At 48.3% G+C, this 25,727-nt stretch overlaps 1 protein-coding gene across 3 annotated transcripts in view; it reads right to left on the reverse strand.

Moving 5' to 3' along the window:
• DCAF6 (DDB1 and CUL4 associated factor 6) overlaps positions 1-25,727 on the reverse strand; it is a 113,088-nt gene that overhangs the window by 46,976 nt on the left and 40,385 nt on the right. For 2 of the 3 annotated variants that reach the window (XM_064152236.1, XM_064152237.1), the window contains exons 5-10: positions 25,264-25,377; positions 24,056-24,191; positions 16,349-16,563; positions 12,317-12,410; positions 10,315-10,434; positions 9,345-9,587 (exon numbers count right to left, since the gene is read on the reverse strand). In XM_064152236.1, coding sequence (XP_064008306.1) covers positions 9,345-9,587; positions 10,315-10,434; positions 12,317-12,410; positions 16,349-16,563; positions 24,056-24,191; positions 25,264-25,377 — 922 coding nt within the window. The remainder of the gene's footprint in view (positions 1-9,344; positions 9,588-10,314; positions 10,435-12,316; positions 12,411-16,348; positions 16,564-24,055; positions 24,192-25,263; positions 25,378-25,727) is intronic. The other variant, XM_064152238.1, reaches the window with a different exon arrangement.

The following is a 25,727-nucleotide window of genomic DNA, read 5'->3' on the forward strand; positions in this document are numbered from 1 at the left end:
CATGGAGATTGTTGCTGTATGGAAATTGATTCAAACAAACAAAAATCCTCTCCAAACAAAGACAAACCAAACAAAACCCCAAAGAAATAACTACTAGTTCTCCTATCACCATTCTGAAATGTTAGCTTACAACAGAGCTGTCACACAATTGGTGCTATGGGGATGCAAGAGACCAAAACCCTACAGCTCTGGTTTCCCAGGTGATTAGACTGCGGATATGCATGTTCCAAAGCCAAGCCTAGGGAGCCAGAAAGAAGGGAATAAACCAAGGTAACTCACATAAAAATGAAATAAGCAAATACAGACAAAATCTCCATGTTGAGGGTGCAAAAAGGCATACAGACAATGCACAGGTTCTATGAATTCCCTGCTCACTTCAGGGGCAGTGGACAAGACAACTTTCGAGGGTCCCTTCCCACCTGATGCATTCTATGAAATACATAAGAGGAGCTGATGAAGCACAAGAGGAGTTCCCTGCATTTACACAGAGAAGTAGAAAAGACTTAAGAATCATTGACCAAACACATTCAATGCTTACATTTGAACTCCTCGTTTTAACTCTTCCACTGTCTATAAAGCTAACAAGTTCTAGCAATCAGGGTCTAGCAAGTCAAGCTGTGAAAGCATGCCAATCCTTGTCAGTAATTTAGCCAAGCCTCACCTGCCACAACACTTACTCACAGAAGAAACACTGCCAGCCATCACTTGGCAACACATCAGCCGCTGATTTGCACACAGCATGCAGCTTGCTCTTACTTTATGCGGTGCCATGACAGAGCAGAAGAAACCCCCAAACCAACATCCTCATGAATTGACTCCTCTGAGCTGTCAAAGCACTTGTCTCAGCTTTAAGCTTCAAATCTATGCCAGCTTTGCTCCCAGTGTCTTGGATGCCAACCCACAAGAAATCGGGAGTAAAGAATTAACTACCTTGAAAGAGCATTAAGAGAGAGATGAGCAAGACAGTATCAAGTGAAACCCAGGACACACACACTCCAGAGGTCATTAAACAGCCACAGATATACCTCCAGGTAAAAATTCTGCAGATTTGGTTGTAAACAAACTTTTTTCCCAACTCCAATTCAGTGGGAAACAATCTAGTAAAAAAATTCAATTGGCTTGAAGTCATTCCAAAAGAAATTGGAAGCTCAAAATCTACTGACTGGAAGCTCAAAATGTATTGACTGCAAGTGTTAGATATGGCTTTGCCTGTATCAATACACATCCTTGAGTTAATAAATTCTGATACTCACTCTGCTTAGAAAGAAAACCAACAACGACAGAAAAAGAATCCCCCACCACACTGAAGAACACTGCTGCTGGGGTTTTTCTTGTTCTCCTAGAAGTGACAAGCACCTATGGCCACCACCCCTAGGACAGGCACACAGCCTTCCAGGACTTACTGGTTTCCAACATTCTGAAAACTCACTGCAGAATTTCCTAGCATAGAGAGTTAATGAAGAATTCAGCAACTACCTGATGTAACAAGGGCAGTAGCCAGTGTTACACCCAACTGCCCTGCAAAAGGCTCTAGCAAATCAAGCTGTGAATGTATGACAATCCTTACCGGTAATTTAGCCACACCTCAACTGCCATAGAATTTACTCACAGAAAATTGTGTGGCAAATGTCTGAAGAACAGGCCCTGGGGGTCTGGGCTGATGAAAAGCTCAACAGGAGCCTGCAGCGGGAGTGCAGCCCAGACACAACCCTGTGCTGGGCTGCAGCAAGAGCAGTGTGGGCAGCAGGGCAAGGGAGGGGATTCTGCCCCTTGGCTCTGCTCTCCTCACACCCCACCTGCAGTCCTGGGGGCAGTTCTGGGGCACCCAGCACAAGCAGGACATGGAAGTGTTGGAGCCAGTCCAGGGGAGGCTACCAAGATGTTCAGAGCAGCTCTGCTATGAGGACAGGCTACAAGAGTTGGAACTCTTCAGTATGGAGAAGACAAGGCTCCTAGGAGACCTTGGAGTGGCCTTCCAGTACCTGAAGGGGGCTACATGAAGGCTGGGGAGGGACTACTGACAAGGTCTTGTAATGACAGGACAAGGGGGAATGAGTTTGAACTGGCAGAGGGGAGATTCAGACTAGACGTTAGGAAGAAGTTCTTTGCAGTTCTATGGCAGGGGGTTTGAAGTGGCCGAGCTGTGAGGTCCCTTCCAACCTAAACCACTCTATGATTGCAACAAACACTGCTGAGCCATTGCTCTGGAACACACCTGCTGATTTTTCACACAGCATGCAGCATACTCATTCTTTACATGGTGCCACGACAGAGCAGCTTCAAGTTGATGCTTTAGGGTTTACCTCTTCATTCATATGCATGCTTCTACCCTCACTTTCTCTAACTCCAAAGATTTCCTGTAATACTTTTTAGTATCAGTAAGGCCAGAGAAAGAGGATGACCAACTGAAAAGTCACTCTGTTCAAAGCAGGAGGGCATATCTGGGGACTTTGCCTTGTGAGTACTCTCACTATGCTTATTGTAAAAGCATAGCATTTGAGACCACCAAAAATAATGGTTTATGGATTTTGAACATATGCCAAACAAAAGCAGAGTCTTAAATATTATGATTCAGTACAATTAACATGAAATTGTCAAGTAAGTACCTTAGTCTAGCCAGGACACAGCAACTCCTTGCTCAACTGCTCTAGCAAACATTGCACATATCCAATACCATGCACCTAGGAAACTATCCATGTGGCACTGTTTAGCTATATAATCTAAACATGCTAGAGAAATGAAGCCTCCCAGTATTGCTCTTCCCCTAACCATGTGATGATCACCACCACCACCACATGCAAGGTAAACCAAGCAGCAAATGCATTAACTGTCTTGCTCTGGAGAGAAGCATCTCAGCAAACAGCAGCAGCACAGGCTATAAACTACGTTAGCTGCTTAAGAAACCTGGACAAATGACAACCTGATGTGTGAGGGTCCTGTGAGGAGCCCTTAGAGGAAGAGTGATCAGAGGAGAGTGACTGTGGCGCTGACCCCTCAGCTAGCTCTCGCTGTCTCTGTTGTTCTGCCTTCTTAAGCCTCAGTCGCTGGAGACCCCTACGGATTATAGCTAACTCAGGTCCCATTAACTCTGACAAACAGGAAGGGGGAGGCAGGAGGAGAAAAAACAAACAAACAAAGAAAGAAAAGTATGTAAAAGAAAGTACTGATCATACAACACACAGAAGAGGGAAGAGAGGTAGGGGACCGATCAAAGAGAGAAGCAGTTACAGTGACAAAAGCTATGTAAACAATGTACTAATATCTAGAAACCATTAAAACAGCACTGAAATTGTTTCTCTCTTCCCAAATGCATGACATTTACAACAACTTTGATCAAAACAAACCTGTGAAAAAATGAAGTTGGACTATGGAAATAGATGGCAGAACAGCATCTATAACCTAAAATCACACTTTACTGTGAACTCTCTTTTACATCAGGCATTCCTGGTGAGTTCAAAGTCTATAAACACCATTAAGTAAAGAAAAAAGTAGTTTATTATATCATCCAAAATTCTTAGCATAATTCTTCTTAAGAAACAGGGTTTCTTTCAGTTCCATCATTACAGACTTCATTATTTTCATTACTTGATCCTTACTAATTAGTCAGCTATGCTAGGTTAGCATGTAGCAGTCCTCTGTGTGCTTATCAGTACTTTTTGCCAACTGCTATAAAGCTACATATCCAAGACAGTTTTAATTCTTTCTATGCTCTTTGCAGACGTCCTCTACCCAGAGGATTGCTGTGCAGTGACTCTCTTTACACAACACAGATTGTGCCCTTATTAGCAAGAGCTGAAGCATAACTTGAATCCCTGCTCAACTGCTCTCGCCTATAATCTAATAGTCTAGAGAAGCTAACTCAGACTCAAACATCCACACCAAATGCTCTAGCTAGTGCTGCTACAAATGGCAAGCCTAGAGCTAGCCTGAAAGGGCACACTGGAGTATTTTGTGGATCTGATGACAATGGCAAAACTGAAATTTTACAACATTGGAGAGTATTACATTGGCATATATATACATATATATACACACAGAGCCTTTCATCCAAGCAGCAGCTCTTTATATACATTGTAGCTCTTATCCACTCAGTAAAATAGAGCTACAGAATAGTTATCAAGCATGTATTGAATTTTCTTTCATTAAAAAGAAACAAGGACAAAGACAGAATCCAATCAATGAAGTATCAGTGGCAAGCACCAGTTGATGTTGAACAGTCATGAGCTGTAACACCCTCAATCTGATACTATTTTGGGAAAATACATCCTACCTGTGCCTGGTTGATGAGGTATGAAAGAAGGAAATCCATACTTCCTAGAGGAGACATGGCATCCAGGAGATTGCTACAAACAGGTTTCATGTGCCATGAGCATTTATGGAAGTTACAACCTGTCTAGAAATGGTTTAAAAGGGAATAATTCCACTGATGTCTAAATTTGCAGTTTTCAGTACTGGCTGCTGACTCAGTTCCACTCTGTCCACAGACAGTCACAATTTAAGCTGTAACAAGAGCTACAATTCAAAATACGAAGAGCTAACTACTACCCTGAGTATGCACGCACAAAATCACAACACGTTTTAACACATTTCAGGAGCTCCAAGTAAATGTTTACTCTGCCAGCAAATGGAGTGAAGAAATGGAAAGAAAAATGCCAACAAGCTCTTGCCACTTTCCCATTCAAAACTGAAAATAAAAGTTACCTCCTATTAGAAGGCATCTTAAGATTAAGCCTTGCCCTTGTTAGTCAATTGCCCTGCTACCCTCCTTCTAGAGGATGCCAATGTGTACCCAGAGTATTCCTTACGGGGAACAAAACCATTATTATATTATATTGTTGTTTCTGATGCTTATTGATGGCTCAAAAGTACAGCATCAGGTGGGGTTGGTCTCCAGTGCGATTCACATTGAATCATGTGGAGTCTGTCTGGTATCCCTCACTAACACTCTTCTGCCAGGCAAGCAGCAACAGAACAAGGGGACACAGTCTCAGGTTGTGCCAGGGCAGGTCTAGGCTGGATGTTAGGAGGAAGTTGTTGGCTGAGAGAGTGATTGGCATTGGAATGGGCTGCCCAGGGAGGTGGTGGAGTCACTGTCCCTGAAGGTGTTCAAGCAAGGCTTGTCTGGGGCACTTAGTGCCATGGTCTGGTTGACTGGACAGGGCTGGGTGCTAGGTTGGACTGGATGAGCTTGGAGGTCTCTTCCAATCTAGTTGATTCTGTGATTCTATGATCTTAAAGCTAATGTAAAAATTGATTAATGGCTTCCTCTGAAAGGGCCAAGAAAGGCAAGAAAGTAAATATTGAGGTTGTTTTCCGTAGTGGCAAGCATACAGACTTTGTATCTACCACTACTTCATACAAAAGAATGGCTGAAAGCCTCTCACTTTCCTTCTTCCATCTCCTAAAACATCTCCTGAGTTATCCATCTTCCACAAGACACCTTTATCTGGTCTTCCTACTCATCCCCACCCTATTTAAGCTACACTTGCTGTTATCACTAATCCTCTCCTGTCACCCCAAAAAGGAGCAGGTTTTATTCACCTCTAAAGGCAGCTACTCAGGCAGTGCTGTTCTTGATGCAGAGAGCAGTGTTTTCACACTTACAAAGGCTGCAAGCAAACAAGATCTCCTAACTAGGCAGTCATGGATTACCTAAGCATACAAACACTGCAGAATGGAAATTCTCATTTGAGCCTACCCATCCATACACATACTGAAACTGCTCTGCCATGGCCTGCTCCTGCTGCCTGGGAGATTCCCCTCTCCTTCAACAGGCCCATGTCACTCAAAGATTTCTTTTGCAGTAACTTAAGTGCTTGACAAGTGTGAAAACTAGACAAGTGTGCCTACTATGTGTGCAAACATATAGTACTATTAAGTATAGTCCTGCAAGATGCTCAAGGCCAGCTTGGATGAGGCCTTGAGTGACCTGTTCTAGTGGCAGGGGTCCCTGCCTATGGGAGGGGGTTGGAACTGGCTGAGCTTTGAGGTCCCTTCCAACCTAAGCCATTCTATGATTCTATAAGTTTCCTGTAGACAACTTAAAGAAGACCCCTTGTACTACCAATAAAATCTGCATACAGCAATAAAGAATGCCAGAGAGAGGTTGGTTTGTATCTGCTGGGTTTGAATTTGGATGGAGGAATGGAGAGCAGTAGTGACTTTTTCTTTCTCTGTTTTCAGAATCAGTAACCAATCTGACATCCTGTTTAGGTGTAGCCAAAGAACTCATCAACTATTACATAGCAAAAGAGAAAGTATCCACTGTCTGTCAATGAAACAACCACCTCCAGTGCTTTCCAAACTATATGTACATGAAGTCTTAAGTCCAAAGTAACACTAGGAAAGAGGAAGTGCTCCTAGAGAAGAGCTGGATTAAGAAGCAACAACTTCAGCTTCATTGCAGCAGAATAACCTTTTGCTTAGAAATTCAGGCAGTTTCAGAGAAGGCAGAGGACAACACTTTTCCTCCTCAGCACGCATTCTTTCATAGGCAGGACAGAAACTGCATTCCAACCCCCGAACTGCTTTGTAGTGCATCATCATGATGCAACCCACAAAGTTTCAGTGATGTAGCTTGAAGCAACTGTTTTAGTATGGGACATAATCTCCTGGCCAGTACAAGCTCCAGAATGTACCACTGACATGGATGAATAAATACATCAACAGGAAGTCTGGGTGATGGCATGTGTGTTCTTTGGTGGCTGGCTCCCTGCTTCAGCCACAGCAGCAGCCCAACTGAGCTACACTTGGTATTTTGAGTGTAGATTGTGAAACACTTGAGTCTGCAGCAAACTGACTGCAGTACTAATAAAAACTGTAGGTGACTAAAGGCCTCTCCTAGTAAATACATTTTCTACCATTCACTTACTACAGAAGTAGTACTCAGACCCTGTGCACTGTCGCACTCGTGCTCACTGTTTGTTTCCTTTAAGCACCAGACCAGTCACGACGGTTTAAAGGCTTAGAATGAGACACTGGATGAATTTCAACGCATGCTTTTAGCTTCCCTGCCTGTCAGATACCCAGTAATTCCTCATCTGTCCCAGAGACTTTGGCTGTAACAGTCACAGTGCACTGAATGGCACAGCTCTCCCTGGGAAAGCCCCAGCTCGCCTCCAAGCCATTTTAGGGCCCAAAGATGCTATCAGTTACCTTTTCCAATGGCAAAGACCTTGATTTTTTACAACAGAATTGGCACAAGATAAAAGGTGGATTTGTGGAATCACACAGAAGGTTTTAATAGATGTAGAAGGTTTTGGATCATATAAGCATTTCCAGCACAGCTGTGAGGTCTACAAAGGCGCTTCTGAAAAGTAAAAAGAACTTCTCATACAAATATTTAATGCTAAAGGCTGTGACATCTTTTACCACACAGAAATGGAAAAGGCCAAGAATCACAGAATCATAGAATCAGGCAGGTTGGAAGAGAGCCCCAAGCTCAGCCAGTCTGACCTAGCACCCAGCCCTGGCCAACCAATCAGACCATGGCACTAAGTGCCCCAGCCAGGCTTGGCTTCAACACCTCCAGGCACAGCCACTCCACCACCTCCCTGGGCAGCCCATTCCAATGCCAATCACTCTCTCGGCCAACAACTTCCTCCTAACATCCAACCTAGACCTGCCCTGGTACAATTCAAGACTGTGTCCCCTTGTTCTGCTGCTGGTTGCCTGGCAGAAGAGCCCAACCCCACCTGGCTACAGCCTCCCTTCAGGGAGCTGCAGACAGCAATGAGCTCTGCCCTGAGCCTCCTCCTCTCCAGGCTGCACACCCCCAGCTCCCTCAGCCTCTCCTCACAGGGCTGTGCTCCAGGCCCCTCACCAGCTTCGTTGCCCTTCTCTGGACACCTTCCAGCACCTCAACATCTCTCTTGAATTGAGGGGCCCAGAACTGGACACAGCACTCAAGGTGTGGCCTGACCAGTGCTGAGCACAGGCACAGAAGAACCTCCCTTGTCCTGCTGCCCACACTGCTCCTGAGCCAGCCCAGGATGCCATTGGCTCTGCTGCCTCATCTTCAGCTACCATCTACCAGCACCCCCAGCTCCCTCTCTGCCTGCCTGCTCTCAGCCACTCTGGCCCCAGCCTGTAGGGCTGCTTGGGGTTGTTGTGGCCAAAGTGTAAAACCCTGCCCTTGGCCTTGTTCAGTCTCATCCCATTGGCCTCTGCCCACCTATCCAGCCTGGCCAGGTCCCTCTGCAGGGCTCTCCTATCCTCCAACAGATTCACACCTGCTCCTAGCTTGGTGTCATCTGCAAACCTATTGATGCTGGACTCAAGTCCCTGATCTAGATCATCAGTAAAGTTTCTGAACAGGACTGGGCCCAGCACTGATCCCTGGGGACACTGTTAGTGACAGCTGCCAACTGGATGTGGCACCATTCACCACCACTATCTGGGCCAAAGGATGAGGTGCTCTTTGCTACCCAAATTTAATTTCCAAAATTAAAATATACTTCATTCATTTTTCCACAGTAAGAATGTGAGTCTGTATTAAATACAGGAAAGTTTCTTCAAGATATACCAACTTCAAAACCAGCACTGGGATGGGCTGCGCAGGGAGGTGGTGGAGTCGCCGTGCCTGGAGGTATTGAAGCCAAGCCTGGCTGGGGCACTTAGTGCCATGGTCTGGTTGATTGGCCAGGGCTGGGTGCTAGGTTGGACTGGCTGAGCTTGGAGCTCTCTTCCAACCTGCTTGATTCCATGACCTGGTTGATTCTACAGATCATGCTGGGCCTTACAACGAAGCACAGCTCTGAAGTCACTGAGCTCACTTGCAGAGCTCACAGTAGTTCTGAAGGTCTCTTCCAGCATGTTTGATTCTATGATTCTATTTAATACAATTTATTAACCTATAACAGACTATGAGGTGGGCTCTGCTATCCTGATGCTTTAGAGAAGCAAAAGAATAGCATTGCTGAATCTGAAATGTTGAGTATGTAGAGACCTGCTGAAGGAAATATTCTCTACTTAGTCTGATTCTAACAGGCATAGGTTGTGCTATTCATTGCAGTGATGCTGGTACAGCCAAATCAGAGTTGAAGGCAGCATGGTGCTACTTGTGGCTTAAGTTGAGAAAAGAAAAGCAGTTATTTTTCCTTAATTTGTACTTGAAAAGACAATCCTGCTTATTCCCTTTGGCATTGCCTCTTCAGACAAGTACATACAGCTGATGGTTTTGCTCTTGATTTGAACCATAGCTGGCAGTCAGCTGGTAACTATAAAATACCCAGTCCTATCAAGGATGTGCAGATTGAGCTCAGTTACTCAGAGTATTCTAAGATCATTTGTTTTCCTTCCTGAAAGCATTTGTACACAAAATGACAAGATGGATTTCTTCTCACCAGACTGATGCAGTACAGGTTGGGTTGAGGCCCCCAAAGAAGGCCTTTGTTCATTATCAGGAGAGGACAATAATGAAGTTGAAGGGGGGCTTTCTGTTGAAGATGACGTTGAAGGAGCTTGGGCTGACATGGTAGAGGAGGAAGATGACGGAAGTTGTTCAGAACCATCCACTTCCATTGCAGTTTCTGACTCTGTCGTGGGTGGCATGTTAGCAGTTGGAGCGTCTGTTCGACTAGTCCCACCTGGGATTCCAAACAAAGGAGGCAAGAAGAAACAAGGGTCCAAAGGTAAGCACACAGCTGCCTCCACAGACCCTGGGCTCCCCAGTTACAGAGGGACAGGGATCTGCTGGAGAGGGTCCAGTGGAGGGCTATGAGGATGATGAGGGGATTGGAGCAGTGCCTGATGAGGAGAGGCTGAGAGACCTGGGGCTGTTTAGTCTGGAGAAGAGAAGACTGAGAGGGGATTTCATCAATGTTTATCAATATCTGAGGGCTGGGGGTCAGGAGGGTGGGATAGGCTCTGCTCACTGCTCCCTGGGGTAAGACAAGGAGCAATGGGTGTAAGTTGCAGTACAGGAGGCTCCACCTCAACACAAGGGGGAACTTCTTTACTGTAAGGGTCCCAGAGCACTGGCACAGGCTGCCCAGAGAGGTTGTGGAGTCTCCTTCTCTGGAGCCTTTCAAGGCCTGTCTGGATGTGTTCCTGTGTGACCTGAGCTAGATTGTGTGGTCCTGCTCTGGCAGGGGGGTTGGACTCGATGACCAGCTTGGGTCCCTTCCAACCCTTGACATCCTGTGATCTGTTATCCCTTTGCATTGCCATTCATATGGCAAACAAGTGTGCTCAGGTCGTCAGAGTGAATACAAACTTGCCCAGTTTACACCTCAGAAAGGCTGATATTCAATGTCTATACACCCACTGCACACTTTCTGATGTAATCATTGCTCTTGAAGAGAAGGAAATCACCTCTGGAACGTGATCTCCCTCGTCCTCGATTGCTTTGTGCAACTTCACTGGCTTCTTCAAACCATCTGGACAGCATATCTGACATCCTCTGCATCAGAGAGACATTAGGACTTTGCTCCCCTGTAAAACAAGCAACAGTAGCATTTCATCTACCAGTTTACAAAAGTGTTTATTTTCTCCCCAATTTTTTTCTTTCACATTAAAACCCTGCACGGTAAGCTGTGCAACCTGCACTCTCCTAACACACCCTAGAGGCAATGCCAAGCACAACTCCAGGCTGGGCAGTGAGTGGCTGGAGAGCAGCCCTGAGGAGAGGGACTTGGGGGTGCTGCTGGAGGAGAAGCTCAACAGGAGCCAGCAGTGTGCACTTGCAGCCCAGAAAGCCAAGCAGAGCCTGGGCTGCAGCAGCAGAAGTGTGGCCAGCAGGGCCAGGGAGGGGATTCTCCCCCTCTGCTCTGCTCTGCTGAGACCCCACCTGGAGTACTGCATCCAGTGCTGGAGGCCCCAGCACAAGAAGGATATGGACATGCTGCAGTGTGTCCAGGGCAGGGCCAGGAGGATGCTCAGAGGGCTGCAGCAGCTCTGCTGTGAGCACAGACTGAAAGAGTTGGGGCTGTGCAGGCTGGAGCAGAGGAGGCTCCCAGGGGACCTTCTTGTGGCCTTCCACAATCTGAAGTGGGCTATGAAAAAGCTAGGGAGGGACTTTTAAGGCTTTCAGGGAGTGTCAGGAGTGGGGGGAAAGGAGCAAAGCTGGAGGTGGGGAGAGTCAGGCTGGAGGTGAAGAGGAAGTTGTTGAGCATGAGAGTGGTGAGAGGCTGGAATGGGTTGCCCAGGGAGGTGGTTGAGGCCCCATGGCTGGAGGTGTTTAAGGCCAGGCTGGCTGAGGCTGTGTGCAGCCTGCTCTAGGGTAGGGTGTCCCTGCCCATGGCAGGGGGGGTGGAACTGGCTGCTCCTTGTGGTGCCTTCCAACCCTGACTGATTCTATGATTTCTATCTCATCCTTGCTACTTTTCTGTTTTACAGTTTCTTAGAGCTTTTGTACACATGACATGGTGAAATTGATCTACTCCACATCCTTAAGAGGGAGAATGCAGGCAAAAATGCCAGGAAACTTATACAGATGAAGAAGGAACTCCTGATCAAAATAAAATATAAAATCCACAAAGTGTGGAAGCAAGGACTGGTATCCTGGGATGATTACAAGGAAGTTTCTTGTGAAATCAGAAACCAAGTTAGAAAAGATGGTGAGGGGCCTGGAGCACAGCCCTGTGAGGAGAGGCTGAGGGAGCTGGGGGTGTGCAGCCTGCAGCAGAGGAGGCTCAGGGCAGAGCTCATTGCTGTCTGCATCTACCTGAAGGGAGGCTGTAGCCAGGTGGGGTTGGGCTCTTCTGCCAGGCACCCAGCGACAGAACAAAGGGACAGAGTCTCAGGTTGTGCCAGGGCAGGTCTGTGCTGGATGTGAGGAGGAAGTTGTTGTCAGAGAGAGTGATTGGCATTGGAATGGGCTGCACAGGGAGGTGGTGGAGTCGCCGTGCCTGGAGGTGTTGCAGCCAAGCCTGGCTGGTGCACTTAGTGCCATGGTCTGGTTGGTTGGCCAAGGCTGGGTGCTAGGTTGGACTGGCTGAGCTTGGAGCTCTCTTCCAACCTTGCTGACTCTGTGATTCTTTTAAAAGCTAAGGCCCTGATGGAGTCAAGTCTGGCTGGGGACACTCAGATTATCAGCAAAGGATTTTCCAGGTGCATGGGAGCAAGGCGAGAGATGAGTGTGTGTGGCCTCTGGAAGGGTACAGGTGAGCTGGCCTCTGAGGCGTGGAGGAGGCACAAGTCCTCAACGACTCGTTGCTTCATTCTGCGCTGATCACTTACATACTGCAGGAATACTTGAGACAAACTGGAAAATAAAGCCTCAAACAAAGCAAAGAACCCCAAGAGAAAGCCCAAGGAGACCACGGCAGAGCATGGAAGCAAACAAGCCCCTCCAAGCAGCGCGCAGACACTTTACCGTCTCTTTCTCGTTCGCTCTCGGGCCGCGCTCTTGGCCCAGTGTCTGACCAATCCCCTCTCAGGCGCAGACGTTTAACAGGAGGTTGCCGTAACTGGGAGGGGAAAAAGTAAATAAAGTTCAACAAAAAGAGGGCTTTACAAAGCTGTTTCAGTTGGACAGAACAGATGCCTGAGTCTAAACACAAATGCAACACCTCCATTTTCCTAAGGGTGATGGTTTGGGAGGTACCTGCCCTCCCCAGCTTAAGAAAATCACCCAGACTAGACTCAGCCGGCTGCAAGTTAAGGAATGAAGCTTAGCACGAAGTACCAGCAGAGATATACACAAATATGTACAGTTATAGACAAGTGTGCTAGTTTGAAGCTAGCTGGAACATTTTAGTGAGAGGAATCAGACCATAGGCTGTGAAAAGCAAACAGTGGTGATATCTGCTGCACTCATAGGCTTGCCAAGATGGATAAGAACAAGAACATAGACAACAGAGTTGCTCTCTAGCTTTGGCTGCCTCCCTTCTCTCCCTCACTTGCTGTCTGTGCAACTAATCCATCTCTTCCTAACCACCTTGGCAGATTTTCCAAACCTGCCTTGAATGTAAGGATGACTGGGATAAGGCAGAGGGGTGGAAAGGAGGTGGAAGGGTGGTTGGGAGCTCCTCCTGGGCACTCTGGTTTCTGGCAGGGCTGTTGTGTTTCTGTATTACCTTTAACTTGTCTATTTCTGTCTATAGCTGTAACTGTTGTAACTCTCTGCTTGTCTCTTGTGTTAAGCTGTGAATATAAAGCTTCATTCTTCAGTTTCCAGCTCAGCTGAGTCTAGCCTGAGTGATTTGCTTCAGTGTGTGTGGGGGGACAGGTAACACCCAAACCATCACAACAAGTTTAAGGTAATACAGAACACCCATCCCAGAAACAGAGTCCCCAAGAGGGCTCCTGACCCAATCCCCTCTTCCCCCTCCCTCTCTTCAGAAATAACCAGATCAACCCACACATATCTCACATGATAAATCTGGAGATCTGAAGTGAGATGTCACATAGATGCCAAGGAGGTTAGAGGAAAAAGGGTGAGATTAGAGTTAAGGCAGATGCAGCCACAGAGACCAGACCACCAGAAAGAAGGCACAGCCAGAAGTGAGAGCTGAGCAGTGTGAGAGAAGTGAGTGTCTTATGTATATTTTGACTAGTTGCATTTCTCAGCAGAAGAACGGGTGATACAGGGCACATGTCAGCTTTTTTTCTTTCTTCTCACAGCTAAGGATTTAATTTCTCTCTGTACAGTATTTCAATGAGTCTCAAACCAGCATGCTAAGTTACATAAATTTATAACAGTACCCAAAAAAGGGCAACATCAGTCACATGTTCAGATCAGCTATGAATAATCACAACACTGAATCTATGGAACGCAAGAGGTTCAGCTAAACACAGGTGAACATTCCAAATCAATGATACTCAGAATTAATTCAGGCTTTATTGTGTACAGTACTAACTGTAATTAAAAGCTACGTGGCTACTGTTGTTGGGTGCCTGGCAGCAGAGCCCAACCCCACCTGGCTACAGCCTCCCTTCAGGGAGCCGCAGGCATCAATGAGCTCTGCCCTGAGCCTCCTCCTCTCCAGGCTGCACACCCCCAGCTCCCTCAGCCTCTCCTCACAGGGCTGTGCTCCAGGCCCCTCCCCAGCTTCGTTGCCCTTCTCTGGACACCTTCCAGCACCTCAACAGCTCTCTTGAATTCAGGAGCCCAGAACTGGACACAGCACTCCAGGTGTGGCCTGAGCAGTGCTGAGCACAGGGGCACAAGAACCTCCCTTGTCCTGCTGCCCACACTGCTCCTGAGCCAGCCCAGGATGCCATTGGCTCTGCTGCCCACCTGGGCACTGCTGCTTCATCTTCAGCTTCTCTCTGCCAGCACCCCCAGCTCCCTCTCTGCCTGGCTGCTCTCAGCCACTCTGGCCCCAGCCTGTAGTGCTGCTTGGGGTTGTTGTGGCCAAAGTGCACAACCCTGCACTTGGCCTTGTTCAGTCTCATCCCATTGGCCTCTGCCCACCCACCCAGCCTGGCCAGGTCCCTCTGCAGGGCTCTTCTACCCTCCAACAGCTCCACACCTGCTCCTAGCTTGGTGTCATCTGCAAATCTACTGATCCTGGGCTCAATCCAGATAATCAATAAAGATGTTGAACAGGACTGGGCCCAGCACTGATCCTTGGGGAACACCACTAGTGACAGCTGCCAACTGGATGTGGCACCATTCACCACCAGTCTCTGGGCCTGGCCTTCCAGCTAGTTCTTGACCCAGCACAGAGTGAAGGTCCTGAACATGGGTGGGTGCAATCCCAAGCACAACTCCAGACTGGGTAGAGGAATGGCTGAGAGCAGCCCTGAGGAACAGGACCTGGGGGTCTGGGCTGATGAAAAGCTCAACAGGAGCCTGCAGTGGGAGTGCAGCCCAGACACAACCCTGTGCTGGGCTGCAGCAAGAGCAGTGTGGGCAGCAGGGCAAGGGAGGGGATTCTGCCCCTTGGCTCTGCTCTCCTCACACCCCACCTGCACTCCTGGAGGCAGTTCTGCAGCCCCCAACAAAAGGAGGACATGGAAGTGTTGGAGCCAGTCCAGAGGAGGCCACCAAGATGCTGAGAGGGCTGCAGCAGCTCTGCTGTGAGGACAGGCTGAGAGAGTTGGGGCTGTGCAGCCTGGACAAGAGAAGGGCTTTGAGGAGACCTTATAGTGGCCTTCCAGTATCTGAAGGGGCCTACAGGAAGGCTGGGGAGGGACTATTAACAGGGTCTTGTAATGACAGGACGAGGGGCAATGGTCTTGAACTGGCAGAGAGGAGACTGAAACTGGATGTTAGGAGGAAGTTGTTTGCAGTGAAGGTGGTGAGACACTGGCACAGGATGCCCAGGAAGGTTGTGGCTGCTCCATCCCTGCAGGTGTTCAAGGCCTTTAGCAACCTGCTCTAGTGGGAGGTGTCACTGCCTATGGCAGGGGGTTGGAACTGGATGATCCAACCTAAACCATCCTATGACTCTAACTGGGCCTTAACAAAATAAAGAAATGCTACAGAAACAAGCTTTAGGGTTTAACTATTTACAGCCTTCTTTTGTGCCAGAGGAAATACAAGTACTCTCTAGGTAGTGTTGCTTCCAGTGACTGGGAGAGAAGCAGGCAGTACTTTGAACGTTCAGACAGGCAACCCAGAGTGTGAAACTAAGGTTATTGGCTGGAGATTTCTGCCACTAAAAAAGAAAACCCAAAACAAAAGCAAACAACCACATGAATATTTGTGGTGACAGTTTGAAATTAAATATAACCCCCAGTGGTGAAAGTATATTAAAGTGTTCACTTGTAGGATCTAGCAGATTCAGGAAGGAAGGTTTACTTTCCTTCTGCTCTATCCAACTTAAAGCCAGCCTGAAACAAAAGCTGCTTTAAAGGAAAAATTAAGGTGGTAAGAAGAAATTAAAGGACACATTTGGTGGCTACAAAATGAGGATCTGTTATTAACAGGTGGCCACAATATTCTTTTCCTATAACAACTGGGGAGCTGAACCTCCACCAAAGTACTTCACATCAGAGCAGAATTACACAGAAGGAAAGGAAAAGGGCAGAACCCTTTGTGCATTATGTCAATTTTTCTGGGTTCCTCTTTGCTTTCTCCTGCCTCAGTGAAGTAAGAGTGTAACTCAACTGGACATTATTCCCTCATACTATGAATCTATAGCCCCTTCTAATCAACACTGGTTGCAGTAAGAACAGCAGCCTATGGCCCAGTAAATACAGGATGCTCATTGTTAGCAACAGGCCACGGGTTTCATATGAAACTAACAGCACAAGACTCACACTTGTCAGGCTTTGCCTGGGCTTCACTTGCTTGGCCCACTATTTTAGCTCGTTTAGCTGCAAAGGCAATTGTCTAGTGAGCAGGTGGTGATCACTTAGTAACTTCAGATTAATCTAAAAGGGAAATACAACTGCTACAAGTGTGCCACTAGAAAAAAACCAGCAAGCATGCAAACAGGTCGTCTTCACCACTTGCCTCTTCCCGCCTCTCCTCAGCAGAAGGAACCTTCAGTTCTCGTGCTGTGTCATCCTTGGGATCAAACAAGTATATGTAATCCGAGGAGTAGCTAACAAGGATCTCTTGACCATCTTCACTGTAACACAGAGATGTCACTCTGCAGGACTTGTTGCTGAGATGAGGAGGAACAAAACGTGCCACCATTCCAACAGTGCCCCTACCAGCATAATTCCCTGCAACAGAAGAAAAGGGGTGGGAAGGCAGACAGCAATGGCACATTTGTACTGCAAATTACCCACAGCTTCAGCGTGCTGCTTCAGCATCCAACAGCAGAGCATCAGAGAAAGGCCAAATAGCCTGCACCTGCTGCATTAGGTGGGGTCAGAATAGTGACATACTCAATCTCAATGACATTTTAGGGTTCTGTTTACAAACACAGCATACATTATCAAAACCACATAAAAACCACACATGCTAATAGATTCTTGTATCTTGTACTCAGAATCACAGAACGTCAGGGGCTGGAAGAGACCTCAACAGACCATCCAGTCCAACCCCCCTGCCAGAGCAGGATCACCCAGGAATGCATCCAGGCAGGTTCTGAATATCTCCAGAGAGGAAGACTTCACAACCCTTCTGGGCAGCCTCTTCCAGTGCTATGTCACCCTCCCAGGGAAAAAATTCCTCCTTGTGCTTACATGGAACTTCCTGTGCCTCAGCTTCCACCCATTAACCCCTTGTCCTGTCACTGGACATCACCCAGCAGAGCCTGGCTCCAGCCTCCTGGCACTCACTCTTTACATATTTGATGAGGTCACCTCTCAGGCTCCTCTTCTCCCAGCAGCACAGCCCCAGCTCCCTCAGGCTCTCCTCCTAACAGAGCTGTTCCATTCCTTTCATCATTTTTGTGGCTCTGTGCTGGACACTCTCAAGCAGTTCTATGTCCCTCTTGAACTGGAGGCCCAGAACTATACACAGTACTCCAGATGCAGCCTCACCAGGGAAGGAGAACCTCTATTAACCTACTCTCCACAGCCCTTCTAATACACCCCAGAATGGCATTGGCCCTCTTGGCCACAAGAGCACACTGCCAGCTCATGGGCAACCTCCCATCCACTAGGACCCCAAGAGCCTTTTCCCCTTTGCTGCCTTTCAGCAGGTTAGTCCCCAACCTATACTGCTCCTTGGGGTTGTTCTTTCCCAAGTGCCAGACACTGCACTTGCCCTTGTTGAATTTCATTCCATTTCTCCCTGCCCAGCTTTCAGCCTGTCCCAGTCTGGCTGAATGGCAGCACAACCTCCTGGTGGGGCAGCCACTCCACCCAGTTTGGTGTCAGCAGCAGACTTGCTGCCAGGGCACTCTGTGCCCTCAGCCTGCTCATTGATGAATATATTGACCAGAACTGGTGCCAGTACTGGCCCCTGTGAGACTCCACTAGTCACAGGCCTCCAACTAGACTCCATCCCATTGGCCACAACTCTCTGGCTTCTTTCCTTCAACCAGCTCCCAACCCCCCTCAGGAGTGTGTGGGTGCTACCTGTCAAATGCAGTGCAAACGGAAGTTTTGAAAGCTAAGATGTTCACACAGTAATAACACAAATCTATTGACACCCACAGGAGAAAGACATTCATGATGTAAAGATTAGGACATCCACCTCCTCTTTTCTGCTCTATATGCTAGAAAAACAGTAGGTGTTCTCTGAGACATAGCAATGCTGTCACTTTGCAACAGCAGAACTACACAGCATGCTGGGGACTGCCATGCTCCCCCTGCAACTCATCTCCGTTCCACACAGCAAATCATCTGAAGTTCCAGAAGGACAAGTTTGTGAAGGGATGAAGTTACCCGTTAGAAGGTAACTGATTACAGCAGACCCTCCCAAAACCTCACACTATCCAAGTAACTGTTTCCCATCTGGCACACCTGTGGTGGCTTAGAATGCACAACAATCTGCCCTTGACCACAGAAGTGCAGTTTAATATCTCATTTAACATGAGCAGCAAAGCAAAGTTTAAAAGAAAATCCAACAGGTTCCTGCCTACTCCTACAAGACTTCACCTTGTAAAAAAATCAAACCCCCCTGCCATGCCCAGGAACACCCTACCCTAGAGCAGGCTGCACACAGCCTCAGCCAGCCTGGCCTCAAACACCTCCAGCCATGGGGCCTCAACCACCTCCCTGGGCAACCCATTCCAGCCTCTCACCACTCTCATGCTCAACAACTTCCTCCTCACCTCCAGCCTCACTCTCCCCACCTCCAGCTTTGCTCCATTCCCCCCACTCCTGGCACTTCCTGACAGCCTCAAAAGTCCCTCCCCAGCTTTTTTGTAGCCCACTTCAGATCGTGGAAGGCCACAAGAAGGTCACCTGGGAGCCTCCTCTGCTCCAGCCTGCACAGCCCCAACTCTTTCAGTCTGTGCTCACAGCAGAGCTGCTGCAGCCTCTGAGCATCCTCCTGGCCCTGCTCTGGACACTCTCCAGCATCTCCACAGCCCTCTTGCAATGGGGGCTCCAGAGCTGGATGCAGTACTCCAGGTGGGGTCTCAGCAGAGCAGAGCAGAGGGGGAGAATCCCCTCCCTGGCCCTGCTGGCCACACTTCTGCTGCTGCAGCCCAGGCTCTGCTTGGCTTTCTGGGCTGCAAGTGCACACTGCTGGCTCCTGTTGAGCTTCTCCTCCAGCAGCACCCCCAAGTCCCTCTCCTCAGGGCTGCTCTCCAGCCACTCACTGCCCAGCCTGGAGTTGTGCTTGGCATTGCCCTGACCCAGCTGCAGGACCTTGCCCTTGGTCTTGTTGAACCTCCTGAGCTTGGTTTGTGCCCACCTCTGCAGCCTGTCCAGGTCCCTCTGGATGGATCCCTGACCTCCAGCCTGGCTGCTGCACCACACAGCTTGGTGTGGTCAGCAAACTTGCTGAGGATGCACTCAGTGCCTCTGTCCATGGCACCCACAAAGATGATGAACAAAACTGGTGCCAGGACTGATCCCTGTGGGACTCCACTTGGCCATGGAGCCATTGACAGCCACTCTTTGGGTGCAGCCATCAAGCCAGTTCTTTATCCATCCAGTGCTGCACCCATCAAACCCATGTGTCACCAGCTTGGAGACCAGGATGTGGTGCAGGACAGAGTCAAAGCCTTGCTCAGATCCAAGTAAATGGCATCAGTTGCTCACCCCTCATCTATTAGTGTTGTGACCTGTTCATAGAAGGCCACCAGGTTTGTCAGGCAGGATTTGCCCTTGGTGCAGCCATGCTGAGTGTAGCCAATCACCTCCTCACTACTCTCCTGTCTCAGTAGTGCCTCCAGGAGGATCTGCTCCATGATCTTACTGGGCACAGTAAGATGAATGGGAGAGACCTTATGAGAGCATTAGCCTGGTGAGAGGGGTATTTTCACTTACTGGACCATCTTTACTGTTTCCTTTCTGTTCCATCATAGAATCATAGAATCAACCAGGTTGGAAGAGACCTCCAAGATCATCGAGTCCAACCTAGCACCCAGCCCTAGCCAGTCAACTAGACCATGGCACTAAGTGCCTCATCCAGTCTTTTCTTGAAGACCCCCAGGGACGGTGCCTCCACCACCTCCCTGGGCAGCCCATTCCAATGGGAAATCACTCTCTCTGTGAAGAACTTCTTCCTAACATCCAGCCTAGACCTACCCTGGCACAACTTGAGACTGTGTCCCCTTGTTTTATTGCTGGTTACCTGGGAGAAGAGGCCAACCCCCACCTGGCTACAGTGCCCCTTCAGGTAGTTGTAGACAGTAATAAGATCACCCCTGAGCCTCCTCTTCTGCAGGCTAAACAGGCCCAGCTCCCTCAACCTCTCCTCATAGGATTTGTGCTCCAGGCCCCTCACCAGCTTTGTTGCCCTTCTCTGGACATGTTCCAGCACCTCAACATCTTTCTTGAATTGAGGGGCCCAGAACTGGACACAGTACTCAAGGTGTGGCCTGACCAGTGCTGAGTACAGGGGCAGAAGAACCTCCCTTGTCCTACTGGCCACACTGCTCCTGAGTCAGGCCAGGATGCCATTGGCTCTCTTGGCCACCTGGGCACACTGCTGGCTCATCTTCAGCTTACTATCTACCAGTACCCCCCGGTCCCTTTCCTCCTGGCTGCTCTCCAGCCACTCAGTCCCCAGCCTGTAGCACTGCTTGGGGTTATTGTGGCCGAAGTGCAGAACCCTGCACTTGGCCTTGTTAAATCTCATCCCATTGGCCTCTGCCCACCCATCCAGCCTGGCCAGGTCCCTCTGCAGGGCTCTCCTACCTTCCAACAGATCAACACCTGCTCCTAGCTTGGTGTCATCTGCAAACTTACTGATGCTGGACTCAATGCCCTCGTCCAGATCATCAATAAAGATATTGAACAGGACTGGGCCCAGCACTGATCCTTGGGGAACACCACTTGTGACTGGCTGCCAACTGGATGTGGCACCATTCACCACCACTCTCTGAGCTCTGCCATCCAGCCAGTTCTTGATCCAGCACAGAGTGAATCTGTCCAAACCACGATCTGCCAGCTTGGCTAGGAGCTTCTTGTGGCAGACAGTGTCAAAGGCTTTGCTGCAGTCCAGGTAGACTACATCCACAGCCTTCCCCACATGCACCAGGCAGGTAACCTCATCATAAAAGGAGATCAGGTTGGTGAGGCAGGACCTGCCCTTCCTAAACCCATGCTGGCTGGGCCTGATCCCTTGGCTATCCTGTAGGTGCTTTGTGATGGCACCCAAGATGACCTGTTCCATGACCTTGCCTGGCACTGAGGTCAGGCTCACAGGTCTGTAGTTTTCTGGCTCCTCCTTTTGACCCTTCTTGTGTATGGGATCACATTGGCCAGCTTCCAGTCTTCAGGGACCTCTCCAGTGAGCCAGGACTGCTGATAAATGATGGAGAGTGGCTTGGCCAGCTCAGCTGCCAGCTCTCTCAGCACCCTAGGGTGGATCCCATCCGGTCCCATGGACTTGTGAGGATCCAAATGACGCAGCAGGTCCCTTACTGCTTCCTCATGGATTAGAGGGAGACTGTACTGGTCCCTGACTCCATCCACCACTTCAGGAGTCCAGCTGTCCTGGAGACAACCTGTCCCACTAGTGAAGATTGAGGCAAAGAAGGTGTGAAGCACCTCTGCCTTTTCCTCATCCTTTGTCACTATGTTCCCATCTCTATCTAGTAAGGACTGGAGGTTGTCCTTGGCCCTTCTCTGCCATTCATATATTTAAAGAAACACTTTTTATTTTCCTTGGCAGCTGTGGCCAGCCTGAGCTCCAAGTGGGCTTTTGCCTCTCTAATTTTTCCTCTACAAGACCTAGCAACCTCCTTGAACTTCTCCTGGGACACCTCCCCTCTTTTCCAAAGGTGATACACTTTCTTTTTAATCTTTAATTCCTTCAGCAGCTGCCTGCCCATCCAGCCTGGCTGCCTCCCTCCTCGGCTCCTCTGCCGGCTCAGTGGCACTGCCTGCTCCTGTGCCTTCAGGAGTTCTTTCTTGAAGCAGCTCCAACCTTCCTGGACCCCTTTGTTTCTAAGGGCTCTTTCCCAAGGAACTTTCTGAATTAGTTCCTTAAATAGGCTGAAGTCTGCCCTTTGGAAGTCCAGTGTGGAGGTTCTGTTGATCCCCTCCTGGTTTCTCCATGTATTGAAAACTCTATAATTTCATGGTCACTGGACCCCAGGCAGCCTCCAACCACCACATCCCCCACCAGCCCCTCTCTATTTGTGAGCAGCAGGTCAAGCAGGGCTGCCCCCCTGGTAGGCTCACGTAACAGCTGGGATAGGAAGTTGTCTTCCACACATTGCAGAAACCTTCTAGACTGCTTCTTCTCTGCAGTGTTTAAGTCCCAGCAGATGTCTGGTAGGTTAAAGTCGCCCACCAGAACAAGGGCAGGGGATCTTGAGGCAGCCTCCAGTTGCTTAAAGAGTAATAAATCAACCTCTTCTTCCTGGTTGGGTGGTCTGTAACAGACTCCAACCAGGATATCAGCCTTGTTGGCCTTCGCCTTAAGTCTTACCCATAATGACTCAACTTGATCATCCTTGATTTCTACCTCCACGACATCCAGAGCATCCCTAATATACAGAGCCACTCCCCCGCCCTTTCTCCCTTGCCTGTCTCTCCTGAAGAGTCTGTAGCCATTGATTACAGCACTCCAATCATGTGAGCCATCCCACCACGTTTCAGTGATGGCAACAACATCACAGTTTTCCTCCAGCACCAGAGCTTCCAGCTCCTCTTGTTTGTTACCCATACTGCGTGCATTAGTGTACTGCACTTCAGCTGGGCTGCTGCTTTTACCCCTAGCTGTAGCCTACCATCCTCAATTCCCTTTGATTTATCTCTGGTGCTGTCATGTTTAACCCCCTCCCCCTTCCATTCTAGTTTAAAGCCCTCTCAACAAGCTCAGCCAGCTTGTTGAGATCATCACAATGATTAACAAGAGAGTGCTGCAAGAAATGAGACTTTGTGACACTGATTGCTTGTATGAATGTGTGTGCACAGCAATGTGTATTAACGTGTGCAACTGTGGAGGAAGGGCCAAATTACACCAGAATCACATATCCAAGACATGTCCTAAACAGCTGCCAGAATATCCACCTTGCCTCCCTCCCTTTTGTTCTGGCTGGAAGAAGCGAGAAAGCAGACAAAAGCCTTGGCACCTCTCAGTCTATTATACAGGCCATATTAGACCTTGTTATGCAGCCTTCTTTGTCTTTGGTGAGCACAGGTCAGGGATGCTGGGCATCTGCATCTCCCTTTTTTGGTGAAGTAACTTAGGATTGGTTCTAGGGGTGATTTTATCTCTTGCTATTGGTCAGCCAATAGCAGCAAGAGATATCAAAATGCCAACCTCAGGACATTCAACAAAGCCAAGTGTAAGGTCCTGAACCTGGGTGGGTGCAATCCCAAGCACAACTCCAGACTGGGTAGCGGAATGGCTGAGAGCAGCCCTGAGGAACAGGACCTGGGGGTCTGGGCTGATGAAAAGCTCAACAGGAGCCTACATTGGGCTACAGCAAGAGCAGTGTGGGCAGCAGGGCAAGGGAGGGGATTCTGCCCCTTGGCTCTGCTCTCCTCACACCCCACCTGCACTCCTGGGGGCAGTTCTGCAGCCCCCAACAAAAGGAGGACCTGGAAGTGGAAGCCAATCCAGAGGAGGCCACCAAGATGCTGAGAGGGCTGCAGCAGCTCTGCTGTGAGGACAGGCTGAGAGAGTTGGGGCTCTGCAGCCTGGAGAAGAGAAGGCTTTGAGAAGACCTTGCAGTATCTGAAGGGGGCTCCAGGAGGTCTTGGGAGGGACTATTGACAAGGTCTTGTAATGACAGGATGAGGAGGAATGGGTTTAAAGTGGCAGGGGGGAGATTTAAACTAAATGTTAGGAAAGGGTTGTTTGCAGTGAGGGTGGTGAGACACTGGCACAGGTTGCCCACAGAGGTTGTGGCTGCTCCCTCCCTGGAGGTGTTCAAGGCCAGGCTGGATGAGGCCTTGAGCGACCTGTTCTAGTGGGAGGTGTCACTGCCTATGGCAGGGGGTTGGACTGGATGATCCTTGAGGTCCCTCCCAACCTAACCCATTCTATGATTCTATGAAACTGTACTTCCCAGAGCAATCTGCTGTCCTGCAGTCTAACACTTCAGTCAGTCTCTATCTACCCTGGAAAAGAAGAGCCTGCAGATGGAAGCACCAATGGTTAGAGACGTTTACTGCAAGGTACAGCTCCTACCTGTTGCTCTTGTTCCAAGCATCCTCCGATCATATATCCTTACTGAGCTGTCCGAGCAGCCTACAGCGAGGTAGTAGGGGATGGGCGGGCAGATGGCCACCGAAGTGGCGGCTCGCCGGCAGTTAATCAAAATGTCCTGGAAGAAACCAGAGCACTGCCTTCAAACAACAGCTCTGAAAACACTCACCTTAGCTCTACTTCTTGTCTCAGGGCACAAGCCCATTACAGTCAAAGAGGTTTTGAGAAAGCTAGCTGGGTCTGTGAAGACAGACTGCAAACAAGTCAAACAGAAAAGCCACTACGAAGAAGGGAAAATACTGGAGAAAGAAATGTCACAGACCTTGGAATGTTGAAACAAAAAAAGAGAAGATAAAATAAAGTAAACAACCCCCAGGAACAAACATTTCAGAACAGGAAAGTGTGACAACTGCAGACGTATGAGCTAGGTTGCAGCTTGGATTTTCCTATGGAGACCTGGGTAACTGCTGAGTCAGAAAAGTACTAAATACACAGAAACAATCTAAATGGATTTAAAGGATTTCCTACAGGAGCAAATAACTGAATAGAGGAAAAGACAGAAAGAAACCCCAGAAGTGGTGAATATGCACAAAGCATACTTGGAACAAAACTAACTGACAGTAGCAAGACATAATTTGGTGTTGGCTTTAATACTGAACGGGAGAAAAACTAGTTGTGAAATGAAAACACAATGGACATCACAAACACCTTGCCCTCTTGGGAGTAATACCAATGACTAATTTGATCTAGTATAATTAATTATTAATTAATTATTAATTAATTATTAATTCCCCCCCCCTTTTTGTAATGGAGGAACAAAAGATGCTCAGGAATCCAGGGCTGCAGTTGATTGTCAAAGCTAATGTTTTGCCTCCAACTCTGCACTCTATAGAATCTAACATAAAGGAGAGCAAGAGATTAAACTTTAATCATATCTGAAGTTTCCCATCAAAGTTCATAAAGTAAGGTACTCCAATAACACAAACTAAAAAGTGGGGGGAAGAAAAAAAAAGGAAGGATAAAAAGACTCCCCAGACTTTTGGTTTTGATTCTTGGGAAACATGTTGCCATCTCCACCAAGGACTCTGAGACCTATCATTTCTAAAAGCCTTACCAGCATTCATATCCTATGTTTGTATGATGTACAGCTCTACATTTAGGTCATCTTTAGTAAAAGATTTCACTCTTACATCTTTACAATCTTCCTTTGTGCAACTTGTTTTGATTCGAGTATCAAACCATCTTACAGTGCCGTCTTCACCACAAGAGAGGAAAGTATAGGGATCGTTTGGTACTGTCATAATCTGCCAAAAAAACCCACAAGTGTTAGCACCTGCAGAAATACCAACAACCTGGAAACAAAAGCAGCAGCAGTCTGAGCAGCAGTAAAGAAGGAAGCAGTTATGACACAGGCCAAGCTGTTATATTTGAAATAAGGAGGTAAGAACTGCTTCATCTTCAAAACAGGTTGATACTAATGAAGTTAAAACTGGGCATGTCAGATCCCACCTACAGTCCTGGGTGCAGTTCTGGAGCCCCCAGCACAAGCAGAACATGGAAGTGTTGGAGCCAGTGCAGAGGAGGCCACCAAGATGCTGAGAGGGCTGCAGCAGCTCTGCTCCGAGGACAGGCTGAGAGAGTTGGGGCTGTGCAG

This window comes from Pogoniulus pusillus, chromosome 12 (assembly GCF_015220805.1).
Source record: "Pogoniulus pusillus isolate bPogPus1 chromosome 12, bPogPus1.pri, whole genome shotgun sequence".
In the NCBI taxonomy this organism is placed as follows: domain Eukaryota; kingdom Metazoa; phylum Chordata; class Aves; order Piciformes; family Lybiidae; genus Pogoniulus; species Pogoniulus pusillus.